Source organism: Mya arenaria, chromosome 4 (genome assembly GCF_026914265.1).
Source record: "Mya arenaria isolate MELC-2E11 chromosome 4, ASM2691426v1".
NCBI lineage: Eukaryota > Metazoa > Mollusca > Bivalvia > Myida > Myidae > Mya > Mya arenaria.
Genome location: NC_069125.1, coordinates 72117411 through 72143229, shown reverse-complemented (window position 1 = coordinate 72143229; position 25819 = coordinate 72117411). Strand labels below are relative to the sequence as shown.

General features: G+C 35.6%; 2 protein-coding genes across 6 annotated transcripts; one reads left to right on the top strand and one right to left on the bottom strand.

Annotated features, from left to right (window-relative positions):
* The first annotated feature begins 100 nt into the window (after positions 1-100).
* Positions 101-17507, top strand: LOC128231778 (TAF5-like RNA polymerase II p300/CBP-associated factor-associated factor 65 kDa subunit 5L). 3 transcript variants are annotated; one of them, XM_052944965.1, is made up of 16 exons: positions 101-201; positions 4646-4803; positions 6331-6449; positions 8261-8390; positions 9247-9310; positions 9688-9742; positions 10282-10317; positions 12130-12343; positions 12587-12775; positions 12972-13078; positions 13623-13704; positions 14820-14931; positions 15173-15341; positions 15725-15847; positions 16188-16251; positions 16504-17507. In XM_052944965.1, the coding sequence occupies exons 1-16, from the start codon at positions 133-135 to the stop codon at positions 16616-16618; spliced, it is 1806 nt and encodes a 601-aa protein (XP_052800925.1). In that variant the 5' UTR covers positions 101-132; the 3' UTR covers positions 16619-17507. The 3 variants fall into 3 exon arrangements, with proteins under 3 accessions (XP_052800925.1, XP_052800923.1, XP_052800926.1); XM_052944963.1 differs by having other exon boundaries at positions 10276-10317; XM_052944966.1 differs by lacking the exon at positions 10282-10317.
* Positions 17508-17779: 272 nt separating this feature from the next.
* LOC128231780 (mitochondrial inner membrane protease subunit 1-like) lies at positions 17780-25177 on the bottom strand. Of its 3 annotated transcripts, none has more exons than XM_052944967.1 (6): positions 25104-25177; positions 23073-23225; positions 22580-22668; positions 21611-21725; positions 20695-20805; positions 17780-19920 (listed from the first exon to the last, which is right to left on the bottom strand). In XM_052944967.1, exons 1-6 carry the CDS (start codon positions 25137-25139, stop codon positions 19894-19896), a joined length of 531 nt encoding a protein of 176 aa, XP_052800927.1. In that variant the 5' UTR covers positions 25140-25177; the 3' UTR covers positions 17780-19893. The 3 variants fall into 3 exon arrangements, with proteins under 3 accessions (XP_052800927.1, XP_052800928.1, XP_052800929.1); XM_052944968.1 differs by lacking the exon at positions 25104-25177 and adding an exon at positions 24893-25094; XM_052944969.1 differs by lacking the exon at positions 25104-25177 and adding an exon at positions 24040-24178.
* Between the last annotated feature and the right edge of the window lie 642 nt (positions 25178-25819).

Below are 25819 nucleotides of genomic sequence, written 5' to 3'. Positions count from 1 at the left end.
TAATCATTGATACTTGCTGGATCATTGCTGCACCTTCATGGCCGTTTTAGTATTAGACGTTATGACGCTTTTGATGTACGCTTTTACAAAAGTTACTGCCCCTATAGGTAAATTTGCCATTATAATGATACAATGAAACGAACTAAATACGAGCATTTACACTCCACTGTCACACAATATTTGAAAAGAAGACAATTTTCAGTAAGTATCGTTCAACAGAAATGGAGAAACCTTATATTTGATTGCATTTTTGAAATTTTTCATGCATGAACAATGTTTATATTGAAGCGGAGACTTACTTCCAGTTTGAATATTATGTGGTAGTCCGATTTTCTTAGACTCTCCAAATGTTAACTCAAAGGCAAACATTTTCTTTTTGCACTTTTCTTTACGTTAATTGTTTTCATTTGCAGTGATCTAGCCTTGGTTAATAACAATCCCAAGTATCTGAAATGGAGAATTGCTTTCATTTCAACAAAAGGCTTGCAAATTATCTATCTCTGTTTTATGTCATTTCTTCTTCCTAGTGTTACTGACATTCATGAGCGGTGTGCGCTGACTTGTTAGTGAAAAAAAACAAAAACACTGATGAAGCATATCAACATCAGAGAAGAGAGAACTGGGGTATTAAAGAGAACACAGTTTAAGTAAACCAATAAAAAGAAATTGGTTAACTGGTAAAAAGATAAAAACATTGCTCGCTTATCTAAAGCTTAATAGTTGCCACAGCCACCTTGAATGTGTCAGGGGTGGGGATTGTCGCAAAATTATTTGGCAAACTGTTCCAAAGCACAACCAAGTGAGGAAAGAATGCAGTGCTCCAGCTAGCCCGTTTTTCAATGGCGCAGCGCCCGTGCCCCTTTTCTTACCACCCTGCCTCCTTTTTTGAGTAGTGCCCTTTTAACAAATGCTCTATTAGCGCCAGTTATCCCGTTAGTGCCCTTTTTACTATTGAAATCATTATTAAAGATCAGCAGCCGCTGTCATAATTGAGACAAATTACGTAATACTTATGATAATAGTGTTCCCGCTAGGTGTCACCATGCTGCCTCATTGCCGACTGCTTAAAATATGCCGTACTGCCCTTTCACATTCCCATGTGCCTTGTCCAAGTCATATGACAGCTAATTGTGTATTTGTGTAGTGAGCAGACGACATGTGTATTCATAACCGGTCATCTTTTAATCCGATAATTAGGAAAAGCCAAATAGGGAAACATCGGCAGGAGGCGGAGCTATTGAATACCAGCCAATCAGAATATACATTGAGAACTCGTTTATTCAATGATAAAAGTTCTTAAAATGCGATAGAAAATGTGAGGGGATGGTGGAAAATGTTGTCAAGCACAATTAAATATTTTAAAATAATTGTTAATTGTATTGTACAGACGAGACTTGCCATTTTAAACATTGTTGATTTGAAGCAGACGGTCACTGCCGATTTATAAACACAGGAAAAGTGGCGCTAACACAATCAAATACATAACTTTTTCAGTAGATGTTTTGAAAGTTTATTTGTAAAATATTGATGATGAAAATTTCTTTCTAACCCACAAAAATATGTTGATGCTTTATGTAGTGTTTACCTATCATGCCCATGATCTTGTCAAAATTCGCCGAAACCGCCATTTTGTCAGAACGAATTTCGGAGTTATTTTATCAATGTTCTATGTTTTATAAGTGATTTTTTAAGCAAGGGCAGTGATTTTTATTGTCATTTTATTCTAAAACATCAGCATATTAAACATTATTTTACCGAAGACAATTAAATAACAGCCAGGCTGAATGTAACATTCGTACCCAATCCTGAACGTAACAAATTAAGATTCGTCCCTTACATATTTGTTTTTTGTGTATTTATTTATTTGATTGCTTCAAATGTTTAACTGTCTTTGGTTTTTTCTTCATTTTACATGATTTTTAGGAGAAATATGTGACATTGCACTAAAGAAGACTCCAGACAAGTACAATCACACTATACCACAGACAATAAGACAAATTTTAATTTTGATATTAAATCACCCTTCTAAATTTTGAGAAAAAGACCCATTTTGTTCAAGTCTGAAAATCATGGAAAATGATTTAAATTCCCCCCCCCCCCCAAATAAAAACAACACCTTGTGACAGGGGTGGACCCCTCCCACAACCACCCCCAATCGCCCCTACACGACTCATGTAGCTTGCCCTTTTCAAAACTCCACCCTGCCCTTTTCAAAGCCTGCCTGGAGCCCTGGAATGAAAATTTGTGATAGTCAGTTTTTACTTGAATTTGTCTGAAACATAGTGGGTGCATTAGTCTGGTTAATGTCACTGGTGTTTGAATATAAGATGGCAGCTTGCATATTCTAATTGTGAACCGACAAGGGTTTTGTAAGCCTGACACTTTCTGTTATTGTTTTTATATTTCTTTTAATGAAGTTGAGAGTATTATTTTTATTGGCAGTAATTTTTGACAGGGTTCCCGCCAGGAAAATCATAAGGCATGTCAGGAGGGGAGGGTTTGGGAGGGGTGTCCCCTTCCGACGTCGATTTTTTTTTATTTTCGTAACCAAAATGGTGCATATTCCTGCATTTTAAACAAGTTTACAGTTATGTTCCTATGATTTAGAATTACCAACTCAAGTCCGATTAACATTAAAAATATTTGTGAAAAGGTTTAATTGTTTCTCTTCATTTTATTATTGGTACTTCTCAAGTATTCCCACAATACAATATTGATGACATCGATCGACTCATGTTTCGTTTAGTGTGGGTATTATTTATATTGACACCGTTGACGTCACAGCAAAATGTGTAAAACACGCTGTCTGCATGCTGGAACACAAAAGAGCTCGGAGCAAGGCGACTGCTCGTGGGTGTATCCGTATTAAAAGGTGCAACAGCCATTATTTTTAAAGCCGGGTCGGCTAAATAATAACTTAAAGGGAATGTAATGTATATTTTCAGATTTATTGATCTTTTTTCTAAATAAATTAAAAGAACGATAAAATAATTTTAATAATAAGCAACACAAAATATAACTTTACACTAAACTAAAGACGGGAACGCGACTCAATTACATTCAATTACATAGCAAAACCCTTGTTAACACAGAAATCTTAACACGGTTCTCAATTACAATTTAATAATTGGTTAAAAAACGGACCCGGGATCAATAAACAAAATAAAACGACACATGATTTATGTTACCGAAATTAATTAACACTTATTGTTTACTTTGCATTCATAGGTAATTATAGGGATGAAGGTCGCAATTACGACAGTGGTGTTTTTCACACATTCCCATTTTGATAAAGAATAGGAGGTGTTTGGTTAATTGCACAGTCAATCCTCACCGACACGCCTTCATGCTGTCGTCGATCCTGAATGGCTGATACAAATGCCGTAATAGTCCCGACACGCCTTCTTGCTGTCAGTCAACCGTTGCAATCGCAGCAAAACTGTGTATTGTCAAAACTGGTGATTGTTTTGATAAGGATTGTCCCTGAGCGGATTAAAGCATGTCGGCATAGTTAACGCTTGTCGGTAATAAGCCTTGCCAGCTGAAGGCACGTCGGGCCCGACAAGCCATAAAGGGCTGGCAGAAACCCTGCTTGAAATATGAGTGTTCCAGCTGTGGTCTGCTGATATATCAACACCAAGATATTTAGCACTTGAGCTGACTGTAGGATCTGGCCATGGAGTATATACAGGTTTCTGATGATATGCTTATTCCTTGTTATGTGCAGAACTGGACACTTGAAGGGATTAAACTCCATATCCCAATCATTTTCCCATAATTCAAGTTGTTTTAGGTCTTTTTAAAGGATAGCACAGTCAGAGGGAGAATTGATAGTAAGATGAGAGCAGTATCATTGACAAAAATTCATACTTGTGATTTGATACTAGAAGGGAGGTTTATATCAATATAAATCAGGAAAAACAAGGGACCCAGTACAGAGCCCTTAGGTACACAAGATGTTACGTGTATTTCTTCAGAACGATCACCATTCAAGACTACTGTCTGACTTCTATGAAGGAGAAATTCCTCAGACCACTTGAGAACCTGTGGACAAACACCATAATCCTGTAGAACTGTAGAATTATGGTGTAAACAATTTTTAATCAAATACATTAGCACTTGATTATTAGTAGGATTTTTCAATTTAATCAATTCAGCACTCTTTACGACCTCCTTTCCAGCCCATTTACATTACACACTTATCTCAAAATTGGATGTGGAATTTTAAAATATCGGGCATTTTTTCACCTCCAAAAGGCTAGAGCCGCTCCCCTAAATGCAAAAAAAAATGGTATCTCATTATATTTTTAGAAAAGAGAAATGGTCTAAAATTCAAAGAACAACAGCTCTTAAGGATTTATTTTCAATAATCGATTATGATAAAATCACTATCTAAAGTATTGCATCTTGTCTCTAGTGTAAGTTCTGACTTTGGACTTACTTATGTCTATAAATAGCGTCCAATCAGGATATTAAAAGCTAATATTGTCATGATTATGTTGACTGTACCTGGGACATGGGACCCCCCAACCATTGGAGTTCTAAACAAAATCTGTATGATCTAGAAATGTTCATTTTGGTGTTTTTAAGAAATTTGTTTTTCTGCAAAAATTTCATTCCCTTATTACAGTCTGTGATGTTTCAGGATAGCGAGACCAGTCATAAGAAGGAGTGTAGATGGCAGCAGCCCCTGGCAGGCATGGCTCTGCATGGGAGTGCGGCAGGGGAAGCAACGGGTACCAACAGTCTTGCCTTTTCCAGCATCACTGGGGACCCTGGCCTTTGTGAACAGCAGTATAATAGGTGAATGTACATGATATCAATCAGTCTAGGGATAAGAGACGATGTTTAGATCTATATATAAATAATTTATTAAAATCATGTGAACATGATACTATGGGAGACATAACAGCTTTCTTTATTACAGGAAACCTTCCCTTTACCACTTTTATGTCATAGTTAGATGACATGAAGCAAGATAATCAGGTCATCTAACTGACTTAGAATACAACCTCATTGGCTGACACATTGTAAACGCAAAATCTGACAAAGGGAGTGTGTTTCGGATGAGTGGCAGTAGGCGGACCTTTTGAACACCTGCAAAAGTAGAAATTCTTAATGATTAAGCCTAGTACCTAATGAATGCCTATCTGCAATTAAATTGGCTGAGAATGTAGGTTGTATTCTAATTCAATTTTTAGCATGACTATTTTCTAAGAATATGAGAGCTTTACTTCTCCTCACCCTTTCTTCATGTCACATATTGGTTAAGGTTTTACATGTAAGCACATTTAAGTCAATACCTCAGCAAATAGGTCATGTATTGCAATGAAACTTAAGATAAGTGTTCCAAACCACCCAAACTACTCATTTAATAAATTTAGATAGCCATACCTAAAGCATACTAGTATCAATAAAAATTATGGCCCTTTATTATTTGACCTTTTTATAGATGTACAGTAAAACTGCTGTCGTTCGAACAGGCGGTCATTCGAGAACCGGCGGTCCCTCGAGGTCAGAGCTTGGTCCCGAACATTTTTCCTTCTATTTTCATATAAAATATACTGATGGTCGCTGCATTGAAACTGAAATAAGTCGAGCACAATAGCCGGTCCCAAATACACTAATCATGCACAAAACCTTAGGACTCACTCGAGGTCATAATTTTACACTCCCAAACGCGTGTTCCAAAATAAACAAACAATTGCTAGGTGTTAAAATTTTCGCAAGTTGTAAAAATAAAATTGCAATGACAGTTGAAATGAAATTGCATAAGGTGTGAAAAACTAATTATCACTGTTTAAGAATGACCGCTATTAGTTGAAAAGAGCATTTGAGAAGATAATTATGAGTTTGAACAGTTTCGCGAGACAGACAAGATGCGCCAATCATCAATCCTTGATTTTGCAAAACTTAGATCTGACTAATGCCATATGTACTGTCCTATTTAAACCTTGTTTGTTTAGAAAATATGCTTTTTGTAAAAATAAACATAACTATTTATTCATTTATAATTGTTTTTTCTTTTACATTTAGTATATGACAGCCTTTGAACATATGAGCGATGTCCACAATCAGTGTCGTAGTAAACAGTAGGTTTGACGACTTCAAACTTAAAATTTATTGAAAGATAATTCATAACAGACTGGACAATTGAAACTCGAGTCGTTCGAAACATCGGTTCCCTCGAGGCTTCAGCTGGGACTCCGGCGTCCCCGAGCGATATCAGTTTTACTGTATTGCAAATTATTGTTTTAAAGGATTATGCCACTTGGAACTTAATTGTGTTTACATTGTTATTTATTACATTTTGCTTTCATGTTTGTGTAGGTTGAAGGCATTTCTAAGTGAGCAAAGTTCATTGTTTGGAGCAGACGTCCATGTCATTCTGTTCCCGGTGTTTGTGCATATCTACATTGAGCTGCTCAGTAATGGACACAAAACACAAGGTATCACTTACCACTTACTTGTAGTTGTGATAATTGATTGTGTTGTTCAAAAGATTTACAATAAATGCTTCTCCTTCTTCTGTGCAACAGGTTTTCCAATCATGTCAAATGGAAAAGTTATAAATAATTATGCCCCCCTTCAAAGAAGAGGGGTATATTGCTTTGCACATGTCTGTCGGTATGTCGGTCGGTCGGTCCGTGGGTAGACCAAAGCTTGTTGACTGATAACTCAACAATTTCTGAACATATGGTCATCAAACTTGACATGAATGTTGGGCCTGACTAGTAGATGACCCCTATTGATTTTAGGGCTCATCGGGTCAAAGGTCAAGGTCACAGTGACCTTTAATGGTAAAATAATTTTAAAGCTTGTCCGAGTGATAACTCAACAATGCCTTCATCTATGGTCATCAAACTTGATATGGAAGTTAGGCCTGACCAGTAGATGACCTCTATTGTTTTTGGGGGTCATTGGGCCAAAGGTCAAGGTCACAGTGATATTGAATGGTAAAAGGTTGTCCAAGTCAAAACTCGACAATGCCTGCACCCATGGCCCTCATACTGGACATGGAGGTTGGGCCTGACCAGTAGATGACCCCTATTGTTTTTAGGGGTCATCGGGCCAAAGGTCAAGGTCACAGTGACCTTGAATGATAAAAGGCTGTCTGAGTGATAACTCGACCATGTCTGCACCCATGGCCCTCAAACTTGACTTGGAGGTTGGGCCTGACCAGTCGATGACTCCTATTGTTTTTTTGGGGGGGTCATTGGGCCAAAGGTCAAGGTCAAAGTAACCTTGAATGATAAAAGGTTGTCCGAGTGATAACTCAACAATGCCTGCATCCATGGCCCTCAAACTTGACTTGGAGGTTGGGCCTGACCAGTAGATGACCCCTATTGATTCTAGGGGGTCAAAGGTCAAGGACACAGTGACCTTGAAAGCAAACTTGATAATTCCTGGACCTATGGTCATCAAACTTGACACGAAGGTTGGGCCTGACCAGTAGATGACCCCTCTTGACTTTGGGGGTCATCGGGCCAAGGTCAAGGTCACAGTAACCTTTAATGCAAAAAGTTAACAAATCTTCTCCCAGTGATAACTCAACAATGCCTGAACCTATGATCATCAAACTTGACATGGAAGTTGGGCCTGACCAGAGGATGACCCTTATTGAATTTAGGAGTCATTGGGTCAAAGGTCAAGTTCACAGTGACTTTGAATGCGAAGATGTTTAGAGTGATAACTCGACAATGGCTGCACCCATGGCCCTCAAACTTGACTTGGAGTTGTGTCTGACCTCTAGACGACCCCTTATGATTTTAAGGGTCATCGAGTCAAAGGTCAAGGTCACAGTGACCTTGAGCGAAAAAAGCTATGTCTGTGTGATAACTTGTCAATGCCTGCACCCATGGCCCTCAAACTTGACAGTTAGATTTTTGGTGATCAGCTGATGAATCCTATGGATTTTGAGGTCATAGAGTCAAAGGTCATGGTCATAACACACTCTATTCTCACACTTTGAATGGTCATAATCTTAAAACTGCCTCAACAGCATCCAATGTCAGTGAAAAATCAGCATCATTTGGGTTCATGCATATTTCATTCAATTGTCCATATAATCCTGACAACATGGCGCTCAGGGGGGGGCATAATGTTTGACAAACATCTCTTGTTTCATATTTCTAAGATAATCATGATGTAATTTGACAAATAGATTTTGATATTTAATGCACCATATTTTTAGAGACATAGAGATTTACCTTGTTTCCAACCATTTATAGATGATTGTTATGATTTTGACAATTTGCAGCTCACAAGTTTTTTGCTCGTCACAACACATCATTCAAGGTCGTTGAAGGCAGCCAGTCTACCCTCCAGCAACTGTCAGGACTTTATTCAAAGGCAGACATGATCTCATGTAAAGAGGCACAAGCATTCAAGTAAAATTCAGTCCATTGATATTTTATGTAATAAAAAGTACCAGTAGTACTCATGTTTTGGCGTCATATTGCACTTGAATATATTTCGAATGTTCAAGGTTACTTGTATTGCTTGAATATAATTTGAATGTTCAAGGTTAGTTGTATTGCTTGAATATAATTTGAAATGTTCAAGGTTAGTTGTTTTGCTGAATGTAACATTGTTTGCTTGGGTGCTGTAAAATCTGGTGCTAGCTTTCAGCTCAGCTGAACACAAAGTGCTCAAGGTGAACTGTTTTGTTTGCCCGTTTGTCCAACATCCATCATCCAGCTCATCAACATTTAAAAACTTTATGACCAAGACCCATGATATTTGGTTTGCAGCCTTAGGTAGTTGCCTCTTTTCAAAACTGTTCGAGTAATGCCCCTGGGGTCAAAGATGGCCACATTGTGGGGGTCCCAGATTTTCTATATACTTATTAAGTAAAATCTTTGAAAGTATATTTCTCTGAAACTGCAAGGCCCAGACCCTTGATATTTGGTATGCAGCTTCATGTAGTGGTCCTTTACCAAGGTTGTTCAAATTATGAAACAAGGGTGAAAAAAGGGCCCCACCTCAGGGGTTTCAGGCTTTTTCTCTGTTACAACATGGCCAAGACTTAATAATTGGTATGTAGCCTCATGAAGTGGACATTTACCAATGTCCTTAATATCCTTTCAGGTGAGCGATACAGTGCCCTATTGACCCTCTTGTTGTTTGTATCTAGAGTTTCAAACAAATGGTCAGTACAAGTGTTCTTTAACCATGTCACCAGTATATCTGGTAAATGAATTTTGATTGATTAAATAATTGTGATGTGACATTTTTTTGTTTTAGAGATATGAAGTACAAAGTGACTTTAAATAAGGAAAAGTTTGAGACTGTACACAGATACCTAAAGGTGGGTGCATTTACGAGTATTCTTTAACTGATGGCAAATACATGAACATGATATTGAATATGTTTTAGCTATTCTGACTAAATTAAACTAACTCAATATTACCATCTAGTGATTGTTGGTATTGCCATCACCTTTAATTAAGTATTCAGTGATTTTTGTTATAAAAAGTAATAAATTAAATGTGGCTTTCTTTTTATAAGATACATAACAAAGAATGTAACATATACTCATTTTGTGTTTTAAGCAGATGATTATTTCTCTTTGTCTTTGGGAATCAGGGCTGTCAAAGCTTAAACAAGCAATGCATCCTGACCTTGGTGTTGATCTGTCATTGTTTAGTGGAATGATTTGATATGTAATGAATGTCATGACTTCAGAATGATGACAATATGGTTCTCCTCCAAGTTTTGAATCAACACATGCAGTTAGATGGTAAGAAATACATGTACAACTTATAAGTCTTGTATTTTTATTAACATTAACAAACATATCGATACATGCAGATGTTGTATAGATTGTCAAAATTGTTATCTTTATTTGTAAGCTTTGTAGTAGTAACTTAACGTTTTATTTTATTATTTTATTTAGTGTGTGCCTTGTAATGCTATATTATATTAGTTTTAGTCCGCACTATCCAAAACAGTTAAAAAAAAATAAAACTATAATAAGAAATCTGTGGGAGCAGCAGCAATCAAAAAATTGAAACTAAGTACTAGTATATTTTATTTAACCTTGCAATGCCTATTCAATACATTTTATAGTTTTATACAGTTACAGTTTTATATTTCAATAGCCAAAAACAGACAATTTGATAAAATGATAATTAGTAATTTATGATTATATCATTACAGTAAAAGTTTCACAATGTAGTCTTACATTTATTGTATGTGTATGCATTGTTCTGGGATTTGTTTTGGTAACTAGCAATATACTGCTAATCATGCATTCAGTGATACTGTGTTTAGTTGCAGGCGTGTACAGTAGATCTTCTACCCCATTTCAGCTGGGTAACTCTTTCAGCTAACCTCTTGTTTTCCTGTTCATTCTGAGGCAAGAGTACATAACTCTAGTCTGGGGGAATGTTTATTTTTACTTAAGTGCTTTTTAAACTTGCTATATAACTGCATGATTTCATTCTACAACATCCGTACATGTGTCTGAGTTGTTATGTACTCATGTCTTTGCATTTGGAAGTCAAACACTGTTTGCTGTTATACATTCCTTTTTTGTCTGAATAGCCTGGAAGACATTACGATCATGTTGTCAGGCATTATCATTCCCAAATTGCACGATTGACTCCAGAGTTATGGCCCTTTGTTTGTCAAAATGTTACCAAATTTACCTACCCGGTAATCAGTATTTCTTATCCAATTTATACCAAATTGGGTTACAATGTTTTTGGCCTTTGCCTCATAATATTTTGAATGGTTAACACTAACAGCCAGCTTACATGGTTAACTTTCGGAGATATTGCCCTTGATTAGTCAACATTTGACCAAATTCTTTTTGACCATTCTAACTTGAGCATTTTTTATTTAATCTTTAAAACACTGGGCAGCAAGGTTTAAGGGCAATATGTACCACATACCTTTGATCAACAGCCAGATTGTCTTGGTATTATGGCTCTTGAAATGTCAAATTGACTAAATGTTTTTTGTTCTCCCTTTTATCCAATATCTTTGTTTTGATGAACAACATGATTGTATTATATATTCTAGAGTTTTGGCCCTTGTTTGTCAGAGCTTGAGCAAATTCATTTTTTCCACTTTCTAACTAAAGCATTTCTTATCCAATTCCTACCAAATGTGGTCACCATGTTCATACGCATTCCACTAGTATCTCAAATGTGACTGTCTCAGGGAAAAAAAACTCATCTCAAACTTCTTTCAGGTTTTAAAGACCTTTGATTGTCAAACATTGACCAAACTGACCTTCATTGCTCCATTTTCTCCATCATTTATAATCATATGTTTGCAAAACTTAATATCATTATTTATTCGTATAAAGTATTGCGCTAGTTTGATAGCCTGCCATCGTGCAACATTGTCTTTGGAGTTATTGGCCTTCAATTTTCATATAGAGCACTCAATGCAGGTGAATTATGCAATTTACAGAATTCTAGTTGGTTTGTTTTGTTATAAAAGTTTGTTTCAAGAAAACAAACAATTTGTTTCAAGAAAACAAACAATAGTTACCAGTAATTTTTCAGTGTTTGAATTTCAGCATTCAGAATGATGCTTTTTGTTACTAACCCTTTCATTACTAATTAACTTTATCATATATGTGTTCACCATGTTTACTAAAGAAAGTATTTTGCAAATTTGTTGTCAGAGATAAAATGTTCATTGTTATATGTACATATATGTTTGGCGAAATGGAGACTTACCTCGAAAGTGTTTTCTTGTTCTTGAGTAATTTACCCTGATACACTGTATTGGATTTTTTTCAAATCAATAACCATTCACAAAGTCTTATTATTTAAAGCATGTCCTGTGAGTCTTGTTTGTAACATTTAGAGTTTCACACGGTAAATCATGTGTAACCACTTTACCAGAGTGCTGTAATGTGAATCAAGCTACCAAAGTAAGCATGTAAAAAATATTGTCACAAAACGTTTATATAAGTATAAGAAACCATTAAATTGAAATACTATTGATGTCCATATTTGCTCTTCACTTTCAGAATAATATTAAACTTTCAGCCATTAACTTATATAGGAAATGTTTGGTAAGACACTTGTTGTTTTGAAAATGTATGGTACAGTGATAAATTACATCATTTTTACAATTAATTCCTTGAGAATTTTGTTTGATTGACAGTTAAGACAGACGAGGGTCCGGTACTCGGTCTCAATGATGACAAGCCGGAGACGCGGCAGCAGCAGCTAATCTCGCCTGCGGTTATTCCGGACAACAAGGTGGTGAAGGATGACCAGGCATTGATGGGGTTGAAGCAGGTGATCAAGGAGGTGCGGGAACGACCCCCGGGACTTCCCTCCATCTGCTTCTACACTTTCCTCAATGCTCACCAGGGGTACACGTTTTTATCACGCTTATATATACATGTTTCGTAGAATAAGCTATGATTCCTATTTTCTGAATAGTATAAAACAGTTTTCAGCTGATGTATTTAAATAAGGAGTTGGGGTTTTATAAAGACTGATGAAAACAGTTTAAAAATTACACTCTTCATGCTTAGTTGTTAATAACTTCGTGTAAACAATCATTATTGAAATGAAAACATTCCTTTGATATTAGGTTGGTTTTAAACGTATAGGATGTGTTGTGCTTCAACATCCCATAATGATGGTTACCTCAGTGGAGGATTTGAGGACAGCAGTGTGAAGTTGTGGCGTCTCACTCCTGGCACATTCCCACAAATTGACAATAGTGATGGACCTTCTGTCATTCGTCTTGCTGCGGATTTTCCAGACACAGATGAAGAAGATCAGGAAGAGAAGAGATCGTGAGTCCGAGCAGTTGTTGTTTGGTTAATTTACTCAAATGGTTATAATGAGGCAGAAGCTTTTTGAAACAACATAAATCTTTTGCCCACAATTTCTTCTTGTTTAAAGTTTGTCTGATTCTGATTCATACAATTGCACTTAAACCTTTGTTTAAGTTTGGATGCATGAGGTACATGTATGCCTACTTATTTTCAGTCCTGAGAGGGAGTGTATATGGCTCGGTGGCCACACTGGGTCAGTGTACCAGACTGCCTTCACCTGGGACTCTAACTTCCTCCTTACATGCTCGGATGATACCACAGGTACTCTCAGCACTTTTTGTTAACAAGGTATTCAACGAAAGCTTATTAGACTGAAGTTGTTGTTTATTGTGTTGGCATCAACCGATGGCATCCGCCCAGTAACTTAAGTTAAGCACCCTGCCATTACTCTCTAACTAAAACCGTTATAAAACTTAGTATAAATGTTGCAGTGAAACTAAACACGAAGATACTTCAGTAGAGTAATATTCAGTTATGGATCTTTTTTATTAAGATTAAAATGAATAGCTGACCCTTTTAATAACTTGTACAAAGGAAAAATCTGTTTTAGTCACATTAAGATGCTTCTAGTTAACTTATGATTTATGGTTGACAAGTGATGGGTTTCATTTCAGTAACTAGTATTTCATGGTAGTGGCTCAGAATCTCTGCAGTTGTTCAAACAGCCAAGATTTGATATTTTCATGCACATCACAACATATACCTATAATTTAAAAAATAAAAATGAAAAAAATAATGTCTTCTGGAGTTTGAAATTCATTGTTAACCAAGATAAATTGTAACCTGCTGTTTATTTTTGTTCCAGTACGGCTGTGGGACCTAGAGAAGCAGACAAATGCCGCCATCTACAGAGGACATAACTACCCAGTCTGGGATGTAGACACAAGGTGGCGCTCTATACCGCAAAATCTAAATTTGGAAATTATTTTTGTTTAGCTCACCAGAGCACGAAGTGCTCAAGGTGAGCTAATTTGATGGGTCCTTGTCCATCGTCCATCCGTCAGTCCGTCTGTCAACAATAGCTTAAAAAACATCTCCTCTGAAACTACCTAGTCATATTCAATGAAACTTCACAGGAAGCTTCCTTGGGTGACCTTATACAAAAATACAACAAGGGGTCATGATTTATCAACAAAAACAACAATAAAATGGCCAATGTCCTGCTTTGCTTTAAAAAAAAATTTCCTCTGAAGTTACTAATCCAAATTTAACGAAACTTTACAGGAAACTTCCTTGTGTGACCCTCTACAAAAATACAACAAGGGGTCATGATTGAACAACAACAACAACAAAATGGCCGACTTCCTGTCTTGCTTTAAAAACATCCCCTCTAAAACTACCTGTCCAAATTCAATGAAACTTTACAGGAAGCTTCCTTAGGTAACCTTCTACAAAAATACAACAAGGGGTCACAATTGATCAACAACAACAACAATCTGGCCTACTTCCTGTTTTGCTTAAAAAATCATCTTCTCTGTCTACCAGGCCAAATTCACTGAAACTTTACAGGAAGCTTCCTTGGGTGACCCTCTTCAAAAATACAACAAGGCATTGAGATTGATCAACAACAACAACAACAAAATGGCCGACTTACTGTTTTGCTTTAAAAAAAATCTCTGATACTACCAGGCCAAATTCAACTTTACAGGTAGCTTCATTGCATGACGCTTTACAAATATAAAACAAGGCATCATCATCAGTAAAGATATGTTTAAATTGCAACATTTTTATTAATGCTTTATTACATAGTTGTGGCCCTTTGCTTAGGTGAGCGTTTTAGGGCCATCATGGCCCTCTTGTTTAAATTTCAGTTCTATACCAATAAACAGTTATTTGCATTTTGCATATGAAAATGTTTATTTACATGTTCTTTTAGGATCCTTCATATGTTTTCAAATATTTAGATTTAGCGTTGGTATCTAAATAAGTGTGAAAATTAATACTACTTTTTAAAAAAACAAAACAATCAGATACTTTAGATAGGTTTTTGTTGTCATTGCAGTGTTGTTGGAGACCACTTTGTGTCCTGCTCCCATGACCAGACTGCCAAACTCTGGTCAACTGAGAGGACGTACCCACTACGCAGCTTTGTTGGACACTCCTATGATGTTGATGTAAGGAGATGTTCTGGTTCTAGAATGTTTATTTCCATCCCTTGGAAATACATGATCATCATTTATACTAATACTAAAATGTATTATCTTCTAGTAACTGTACATTCAATGACAATTCGATGAATATGTAAAAATCTTCTTTGTCTGTAAACAATAATAATATATTGACAGAATTGTTCGACAGACAGCATATACTTCTGTTCTATTTTTTATCCAGGTAATGACAAAGTTTACTTTTCAGTGTGTACGTTTCCATCCCAATACTAACTACATAGCGACGGGCTCGGGTGACAAGACAGTGCGGATGTGGAGTGTGCAAGACGGGAAGTCTGTCCGTCTTCTGTCAGGACACAAGAGCTCTGTTCTCTCCCTTGCCTTTTCCCCTAATGGCATGCTGCTGGCATCGGCTGGTGAGTCATTGTTAGCTGGTTTGCAAATTACGATAAGATTTTCAATAATGTTTAAACAAACCATAGCAATTAACACCAAGCAATTTTTTGCCATATACAGCCAGGTCAACTTTGATACATTTCAGCCAACTTTCATAACATTTTAATAAAAAAAATAGTTATCAGCAAAGAACTTGGTTATAAAGTATAAGAATAATGAAATGGTAATTCTGCCTTTCATGTCTCTTAAATTATTAATGAATGTAAGTCATTTACTGATGCTGAGTATGTTTGTATGATTCTGGTTACACACAGAATGATTACTGTATGTACCAGTATTAATAATAAATATAATGACATACCAATCAACAATAGTTATAACTCAATTCATTCTTGTCCATCAGGCGAGGATCGTCGTGTGCGTGTGTGGGACCTGAGAACGGGAACCGCTCTCAAAGAGTTTCGGGGCCACACGGACACCATCTACGCCCTCGCCTTTAATCAGAATTCTTCCATGCTAGCATCAGGTAATGGTCAACTGGCATACACCTTGATATAATAGCTGTTATTAAATTATTTAAAAAAATAAAAACAGATAATAATACAGTTTGTCCATTATTATCACCTTTTTTGAAATATCAGTTGATGTTAATCAATTCCCGTAATAAGCAACATATCAAGTGTTGTGGCAGTGTTTTTTATAATGAAATGTTTGGATGTAAACTGATCTTCATAATAGGCAACATATCAAGTGTTGGTGGCAGTATTATGTATAATGGGATGTTTAGATTTAAACTTTCTTGTAATAATCAACATATCAAGTGTTGGGAGTGGTGTTTTGTATAATGGAATGTTTGGATGTTCCAGGTGGGTTGGACAGCTGTATTCGAATCTGGGACCTCAGAAAGAACACCAGCACATCCCTTGCCTCGTAAGTGATTTATGGCTCATAAGAGCTGACAGGGCTTCTCTTCCCAAAATGTAGAATTTCAGTTGGTATGTTGTATTTTAAAGCACTATATTTTGTTAATTAGTTTTTAACTAATATTCTTTACTACTTCAAAGTTTACAAGGGATCACTTGTGCTGTCAATTGCTATTAAAAGATAATATCATAATTTCATGCTCCTACTTTGTGCTCCTGCTATGTTGGTAGTTATTGTATAGCTCAGTGTTTATTTCAGATCAGACAATCACAACTCAGCAGAGCTCCTGGGTGCTTTCCCAACCAAGTCAACCCCAGTTGTCTATCTCAACTTCAACTCTCACAATGTTCTCCTTGCAGCAGGGGCAAATTGAAAAGTCAGCTAGAAATCATGATTATTCTTATGTCTAGACTGATGCACCTGACATGAAGTTAACGACCTATTCAGGGAATGGCTTGTTAGTTTGCTGGGTAGTGTACATATATGACTGATGTGTGAACTCTGATGAAAGATTCAAACAGTTGGCTAGAAACTGGTACAAGCTTCTGGCCAAATGCTGGCTGTGGGTGTACACAAGACTTCAATGCTGGCTTTGCTGTGAATACAAAGTCTTCAATGCTGGCTTTGATGTGTACACAAGACTTCAATGCTGGCTTTGCTGTGAATACAAGACTTCAATGCTGGCTTTGAGGTGTACACAAGACTTCAATGCTGGCTTTGCTGTGAATACAAGTCTTCAATGCTGGCTTTGATGTGTACACAAGACTTCAATGCTGGCTTTGCTGTGAATACAAGACTTCAATGCTGGCTTTGAGGTGTACACAAGACTTCAATGCTGGCTTTGGGGTGTACACAAGGCTTCAATGCTGGCTTTGGGGTGTACACAAGACTTCAATGCTGGCTTTGAGGTGTACACAAGACTTCAATGCTGGCTTTGCTGTGAATACAAGACTTCAATGCTGTCTTTGCTGCGACTTACTGGTAACTGCATTAAAACAGAACAGAGTGGCTTAGTGTAAAAACATTCCTAGTAATGTTGAAGACAGGGATTTTCTTCAGGAAAGAAGGGACCAGGCAGTTATCCTGTAGCATACTCTTGTGTATGGTTATATAGTGACTCTAAAACAAAGTTGCTTAAGGTTTTTGAACTGATCTCGTATGGTCACAATATTGACAATTGTTTTATATCACTTATGTTAATGATTTTGCTTACATTTTTGTATGGCATATACGTATATTTGTGGAAAAATATGATCTGAAGACACTGTTCTTGTAATATATCTTGGGTAAGTGAACATGGACTCAAAAGAAACAGTTATTTACAATATCAGAATGTTTCTTTCATGAAAAACAATGTAATCCATATGCCAAAAAAGTCAAAGTCATGTTGTATGTACATCAGCACAATGCAAACTGGGATATGGGATATGTGCGTTATAAGTTGGTCATATCTGCAAGTTTACATATAGGGAACATGACCCCTGCAGTGTCCCTTCATGTCTTCTCTCTAACATAAGTGTTGTAATCCAATCTTTGCCTAAGTGTGGCGCAGTGTTTATAAGCATAATATCTCAATAATTCATCAACAGCCAGATTGCACTTTTCACTCTGGAATTATGGCCCTTGATATGACAAAATTTGATCAACAGCCAGATTGCACTTTTCACTCTGGAATTATGGCCCTTGATATGACAAAATTTGATCAACAGCCAGTTTGCACTTTTCACTCTGGAATTATGGCCCTTGATATGACAAAATTTGATCAACAGCCAGATTGCACTTTTCACTCTGGAATTATGGCCCTTGATATGACAAAATTTGATCAACAGCCAGTTTGCACTTTTATGTCAGGAGTTATTAGCCCGGAAGACATATTACCAGTGCAGGGCTTGTGGGCCAGTGCAGGGCTTGTGGGCTTGTGTTAATTTCGACCACTATAAGTTATTGCCAATTAATTGTCAAATTTTGACAATATATTCTTTGTCCTCACACTCACTTGAGTATATCTCTTCGTCAAACTTGGTTACATTGTATGTTAAAGGGTTTATATGAGAGCTTATTGGTCAGTCTGTTTGTTATAACAGTGGCCGGATGTTAAGTCATGAAGGTATTAAATGCTTTAAATTAGTTTTGGTAAATATTTCACATCATAAATACAGGGTAAGTTCGACAACTTTGGTAACAAACTACCAATTTTTTACAGAATTATAGCTCCTCTTCAGCATGGAATTGGCCCAAAATCAGGTGTCAAGACAAAAACTTGTGAAAGAGTTAACAGATTGATATATGTTTCGGTACATACATGTATGTTGAAAACCATATAATATAGCTTGTTAACCATTAATTTTAATGGAGTTGCTTCCCCTGTTCAACATACCGTAAAAAAACATGGTTTCCAAAAGGGTTGACAGATTTAAATACTTTTTACTTGGAAATAGTTAACCATACCTGTGTATAGGCGGCTTGTGGTATTCACTCTAATGACAGCTTTAGTTGGTATAATATCAGTACCAAGATATAAATATAGTTAATGAACAGCTAGAATGCTTGTTTTACTTTTGATTTATGGCCCTTGAATTGTCAAAATTTACCAAAAAAAACAGTTCTCTTGCTTGCACATTGCTTATGCAATAGTTACTGGGGATAAAACAGTGATCGAGTATTGTCAAAATGTTATCATATACCCTCAAAGCCAGCAATAATTGAGAAAGATTTTTCAAAAATTGATAATATCTAGGAGTAAAATCTAGTATTTTAACCCAATATGGCTCTCTCTATTGATTTGACTACTACCTAATGTGGATTTTGAAACGAATGTGATATATCTGATAGATGAATGTGCATATCTCGCTGAACTTCAATAAAAAGCCAAATTGCATTATTCATTTCAGGTTTGGGCCCATACAATGTCAAAGTTGAATTCACTTTGTCCGCCTTCTAAATGAACATTTCTTTTCAAATCCTTTGTCCGCTTTCTAAATGAACATTTCTTTTCAAATCCTACCAAATTGTGGTCACAATGTTTAGAGGAATAATATCACAACCACTTTAAAAAAAAATGACCAATTTCACCGTGTATGACATATTTATCATTCAATTTTACCAAACTTGATAGCCATGTTTAGAGGCATAATGTATTTACATAAAGGACATTTTCCATAGCCTAAAAGAGTGCAACATTTACTTTGGAAATATTAGCCTTGAAACTTCACTTATGACATATATTACATTATGTGTTTGAACTTACTTCATTAAGCCCAGTAGTGAAGCATATCACATCAGTTACATCAGTCTCACTCATAATTCATATTTGGTTTATTATTTTCATTCAGTAGCACCAGCATGATAATTTCTGCAAGCCTTTGATCAGAAACTTTGTCCAACCCAAAAGATTTTGTGATGTTTAAGTAACTTTTAGGATGGACCTTGGTGTGGTTGCCAGTAATATCGTGCATAGCTGTATATTTGAATTTTAATCTTTGGTCATTTTATATTTGACCCCCTTAACTATTCAGTAAAACAAAATAGTTTATGAACATCTTTATTATGTTAATTAAACAATACAAAACTGTAACAAAATATAAAATTTCAGTAAAAATAAATAATTTGCAATACTTATGTAGATCTATTATGGCAATAAAAACACTGTCATCTACTGGCTTTAGCGGGCAGAATCTGAAATGAAATGGGAAAACAAGATCGGACAAACCGGACAGCCAACTATAGTACTTGTGAAATGAAGAGCACAGCATTCAGTGTTCCATCAGTGGATATAGATACATAAATAAATAGCAACAGAGCAGGGACTTGCCACACACAAATTTTGCCAAGAATTTAATAGTACTGTTTGCAAATGAACTAAGCATTTCAAGATTTTGAAGCATTGAAATCATAGCTTTTAGTCCCTCCTAATCCATCTAGTGAATATCATATCTAGTGCAACATCAATTGTATGTCTTACATCAAAGAAATCGGCTGCAGCCATTTACGATTTGGCATATACCTTGACATATCACAAGGAATTAACTACTGAACTTGGTGAGAGAAGAGGAAGGCTCATAATCCCACAAAGTATCCATAAATGTTTGCATTAGTTTCACTTCAACCATCCAATTAAAGCCTAACTAAAATAATACTTGCAAGACTAATGAAATGACAAACAAGAGATTCTTTTTTAAGCTGCTGTTTCTGGGGTACAAATTGATGAATTCTTCTGAGCAAAATGGAATTACAATCGTGCTTTGAGTTTTTTTGCAAACTAGTATATTTGTTGCAACTTTTTTTGTGTCATTTAATTCATTTATAGAATTATTTCCTTTAACTAAAATCAACCAAAGTTAAGGCCTTAACGTTTGTTGTTTTCTAACCAATATCTGCTGAAGTCATAATAGACTATAGTATCAGACATATCAAACATACTGAGATGTGCAGAAATTTCCTCATGTATACCTTAAAGAGCAGCTTGGTGTCTATGAGTGCATACGGTACTGGGCCGTAGTTTCGGGAGTCGAGGGAGCGTTCCTTATTGTCTCCCTCTAACCAAACATGACCCTTGGGCACCTGCAACATAACACAGTAGCATTTACCACCTCTCGATCTTGAAAGCTTCTCTCTAAACTTTGGGAATTTTATTTCTATGTTGTTTCGATCAAAGCATAAAACAAAAAATGTTGAACAGTAGGATTCCGGTATTTGTGCCGTAAATGTTAGTGTAACAACTCGAAGGTCGCATCATTAAGTCATCAAGGTTAGTAGTGTTGGCATCTTTTTTGGGCGGTTCTGACACATAAGCAAACTAATTCAACATAATTATTGTACCGATAATAACAGTCTGTCACCTCTGACCTTGTTGATAATGTAAACAACAAAACGGAAGTGTTAACCCGCATGCGCACTGTGAAATGACCTGTTTATTTAATTAAAATTATGGATTCATGACGTAACTATAGTCAAAAAGTCAGCCACACTTTCGCTTTAGTGTGTGCAACGTATTAATAATAATATCATTTTTGCATGCACTTTTAAGAAATTTAGGGCGTAATTATGTAATAAATAAAAGAAACGCTATTTATTTATTGATGTTTAGCTTTTATCGGTCAAAATTTAAGTGTCCCGACGGAATACCAGACTTTGAAGTTCAGCTCCCGAAAAATTGGTGTCCTCAGGATCCCGGGACCCCGTTAGTGTCAAACACTGCTCTAAAGTAATATTAAAGAACTGGAGGTTTTTTAAATTATATTAAGTTCAATGATGGATCGGATGCATTACGGCGATACATACTTAATAAAAAAACAAAAAACAACATCTACTGTGATTTACTAGTAACATTACTACAATCTAAAAGACTGAATAACAGGCAACCAACCCAGACATGATGTTGAGTGGTGGAGTTGTAGACTTTGTCTCCCTCAAAGCCCACGATCCTCTTGCAGACGAAGCAGTTGGGATCCATGTAGTACCTCACCCCAACAACATCACCCCTGCAGATACAGTCATGATGACAAATGTGAACAATGCAGAAATAGTATGCAGTAACTGACAACATCACCCCTGCAGAAACATGCAAGCAGCATACTACTAGCAGTTGTTATTAGTGTTCAACAGGTATAATGACCAAAAACACATACTAGTACATGATATCAGTAGGTAACATGACTCATGCTTCATCTTTGGGTCTTTCAAAGTCACTTAAATTTTCATTTATTTGAAATATGGTTTAATCATTGTACAGCAATGTAAAGTATATTAATAACAACCTAGATTAAAGGGAAATTAAAGCAGAATTGATGATTAACTAGAAAGCCACTTTGTGTATAAAAAGAATTATAATGAAATTGACTTTAAAGCTGCACTCTCACAGATTCAGCATTTTGACAACTTTTTTATTTTTTGTCTTAGAACGACCCAATTTTTGCAAAAATCCATGAAAGCCAATGAGAAAAGACTGCTGACAAAAAATCAGAACCGAGATTTTCATATTTAAGTTCAAAAATTGATATTTTATGTATTTTTCGTAAACCGTTAGTAACGGTTTAAGCCATAAAACATTAATTTTCAAACGGAAATATGAAAATCTGCGATCTGATTTTTTGTCAGCAGTCTTTTATCATTGGTTTGCAGATAAATAAGCAAATTTTTTCTTTTTCTAAGACAAACGGTAAATCTGTGAGAGTGCAGCTTTAAGAACTTCGCATTACTTCAAGAATTATTGTTGACGGATGAATTGTTTAATTATTTACCAATTTATTTCAAATCAAGTTTTAATTTAGGTGTTAGTGAGATAATTGACAAAATAAAGAAACAAAAGGCCTCAAAAGCCACAAGAGTTCCTTACCGCTGTAATCTGTATGTTCTCACACTGAATCTCTCCGATATAAAACAATCCCCACTGGTTATGTATGGCTCCATAGACTTCCCTTCACACTTTGCATAAAAAGAAACACTACTTATTAAAATATTGTATTCCCTTCACACTTTGCATAAAAAGAAACACTACTTATTAAAATATTGTATGTATTTACGTTTATGGTATTTAAGAATAAATGTACATCATTATCACATTTTTTTCTATGACTAACATTCAAGTTATGTTGCAATTTGATATACTACATGCAATAGTAATCCTAGATAGTATGTTACAACAACATATTCTATTGAAATTGTAGCTCATTTTGACTATGAAAATGAAACTTTAAAATATTTCTTTTCAGCACTTCAGCAGCCAAATACTTGAGCAAGGCAGCCAAATATGGGGGCATTAAAAACCAGCATATAGGAAATTCATACACCGCTGTCAAATTCAAAATAAAAACAATGTACATACTTACAATGGTGACAGCAAAGCCATAAGTGACAAAGCAGTGTATGATGCATCCATATTTGACAACTGAGAACACTAATGAGCCACTGCTATACACCATGCGCTTCAAGAATTCTGCTTTAGACCAGGGATGCTGCAAACAAGAACCTCTGCTGAAGGCCTGCAAGGGACAGTGCAATGTAACACAAGTTGCATTATACAGACCTGTACCATTATTCGGAAAACATTCAAGTGATGTCATCTTGAATACATTTAAATTAACAATATTTAAAAAAAAACTTTCTCAGTGCCTAGCCTTAGCACTGGTAAAATGCTTCTTGGGCCTGCTCAGGTTCTGGATTTGATATAGCAGTGATTTAAAAATGGTATTACCAAGCACTTGTGTAATTTGGGATTGTTCATTGAACAGCCCAATTTTAAAGACAGCTACGTATCATTAAGGATTGCCGTGAAACATGACCTGTTACAGGCTGTGAAACATGACCTGTCACAGAGACTCTTCCGCCTCTTTAAGTCAAGGATTGCAAAATTTTGGTGAAACATGCATGGATCACTTTGAATAAGATTGATTACAAATTCTTAACCAGAACTTGTTTGTTGAATTATAAAGCTTAAAGGGCCAAAATTAACATTATATGCAAAAAAGAGTTATCCGACTTCATTATTTAAGTATACATGTTTGACCATTGAGTACTGTATAAAGTCTTAAGTACTTGCTGTGATATTAACCTATAGATATAGATGTGTGCTTACATGCAAAGGGCAATTAATTGCATTAATGCAAGATAGAGTTATCTTACTTGATTAATTTAGTAAACATATTGAGAACTCATATCTAAAATTTCAATGTAATGCATGATTGTATTGGCAGAGATACTGACTTAAATATTGTTACATGCAAACCCTAAACCAGAGTTTTAAGTCAAATAATAAGGGCCATAATTTGCATTATATGCAATATAAAGTTATCTTACTTTTTTATTCTAGTAGGTTAGATGGTTGAGTAATGTTGTACAAGACCCAATCAAATACATCAAGTAGTTGCCAATATGTAAACCTATGTGTGCTTAACTTTAAAGGAATGTTACTCACATCAATTGATTTAGTTACATCGCCAGAGTAAAATCAGGTACGGTTAGAATCAGTGGGCTAAGTCTTGATAAATTCATTCAGGGCTTTTTCTATAGTACCCACGGGTCCGACTATCGGACCCATTCCCAAAGCAAAATATAAGATATTTTTCCCAATCTTCAGAAAAAAATCCCAATCCAAAAAAAAAAAAAAAAACATTTTTTTTTTTTTTTTTTTTTTTAGAAATTCTTTTTACCTGTACTGGTTCATTTTCAACATCCTAATAAATTATGTGATGTGAAGTTTTTTTGGTAATTGAACTCAGAAATCATTGATTTTCATCACATTCAGAGATATGAAATATTATCTGTCATGATTTATTGTAGATATTTACACCCCAAGGATTGATATTTCAGCCATTGTGGGTCTTTAAAAGGGAAAATAAACTAATATTAAATCATTTCCTAATTCACAGGAGACTAGACAGCTTTTTCTTTTCACTGTAAAATTTCCCAATTTCCGCATTTTCACGACGCAAAATTTCCCAAAATGTCTAGGGTCTTTTTCCCAAAATGGGCAGAAAAAGCCCTGTCATTAATTCATTATTATAAAGTTTTAAAGTATTGTACTGTATAGGGCAGATCCCAGTCCATGGTTTTCCGTTTTTTATGTCTGTGTTGAATTATGTTATAAATATGTCTATGGTTGAATTTAATTTCATAAACGTTTGTTAAGAATGATAGATATCATTTATACCTCCAATCTTGATAGCAGACAACATTTTCACGAATAACCAAAAATGATTTAACCATCCAAAAGTCAAAACGTCCGAACAGAATACAACTTATTTCAATTAATTCACGGAACGAAAATTAAAAATACATTTATATGAATACACAGAATTTAATCAGCTTGCAGTACATTTTTTTCTATACAGTACTGTGTCTGTCCCACCAAATCAACACACCTTTTGAATTGCTTGCTTAAAAACTGTCATTGGCATTTTTCTGGAGGGTAGCACATAACAGTTTAAAACTTCGCTCGGATCGGTAATTATTGCCGAACAGAGTTGTCATGAAAGAATAAAAATATTTATTTTCTGAAGTCGGATAACATAACAAGTAACATAAGCTCTACTGAGCCTATAAGTATAATGTATGCTATAGGCCAACTGCTAAATACAGACAGATATATAAGTCACACTTTTAAACGCCCTTCTCAATAAATACCAAACAGCGACGCAAGTTCTTTATTCTTTAAACAGGACATCATCTGAAACTCAAATCACAAAAATATGAATTATTGCTATTTAAAAACAACAGCAACAACTAAACACGTAAAAATGAAATATAAGTTACTGTTACAGTTATCATATTTGTAGCTTCCGTCATATATTTCTATTTCTGTATGTTTAAACCTGCCTATAAGTATGCTATACTGGTCAGTAATTGTTTGTTGTTGTTTTTTCGTCTAAGAAAGTGTTGCACGCATATCTGTTTGGTTAATTCAGACTAGTCCTAGTTTTTACACACTTTATTTAAAAGATTACGCAGAATGTCCTGAAACATATGATTCAATACTCTCATCACTACTGAAATAGCAATATGATTAAATAACAGTTGTTGGGATGGGTGTGAGATGTACAAAGAAACAAAATTTATAGGCTACAAGTTTACTGTGTGA

Excerpts from the sequence above, each read along its gene's own strand:
- LOC128231778 (XM_052944963.1), top strand. The coding sequence starts at position 133 with ATGAAACGAACTAAATACGAGCATTTACACTCCACTGTCACACAATAT. Across the intron at positions 6,450-8,260 it reads TAATGGACACAAAACACAAG|CTCACAAGTTTTTTGCTCGT; the intron begins GTATCACTTACC and ends GACAATTTGCAG. Across the intron at positions 10,318-12,129 it reads TTCTACCCCATTTCAGCTGG|TTAAGACAGACGAGGGTCCG; the intron begins GTAACTCTTTCA and ends TTTGATTGACAG.
- LOC128231780 (XM_052944967.1), bottom strand. The coding sequence starts at position 25,139 with ATGCCAATGACAGTTTTTAAGCAAGCAATTCAAAAG. Across the intron at positions 22,669-23,072 it reads ATGGCTTTGCTGTCACCATT|TGTGAAGGGAAGTCTATGGA; the intron begins GTAAGTATGTAC and ends TTTTATGCAAAG. Across the intron at positions 21,726-22,579 it reads AGAACATACAGATTACAGCG|GGGTGATGTTGTTGGGGTGA; the intron begins GTAAGGAACTCT and ends CTGTATCTGCAG.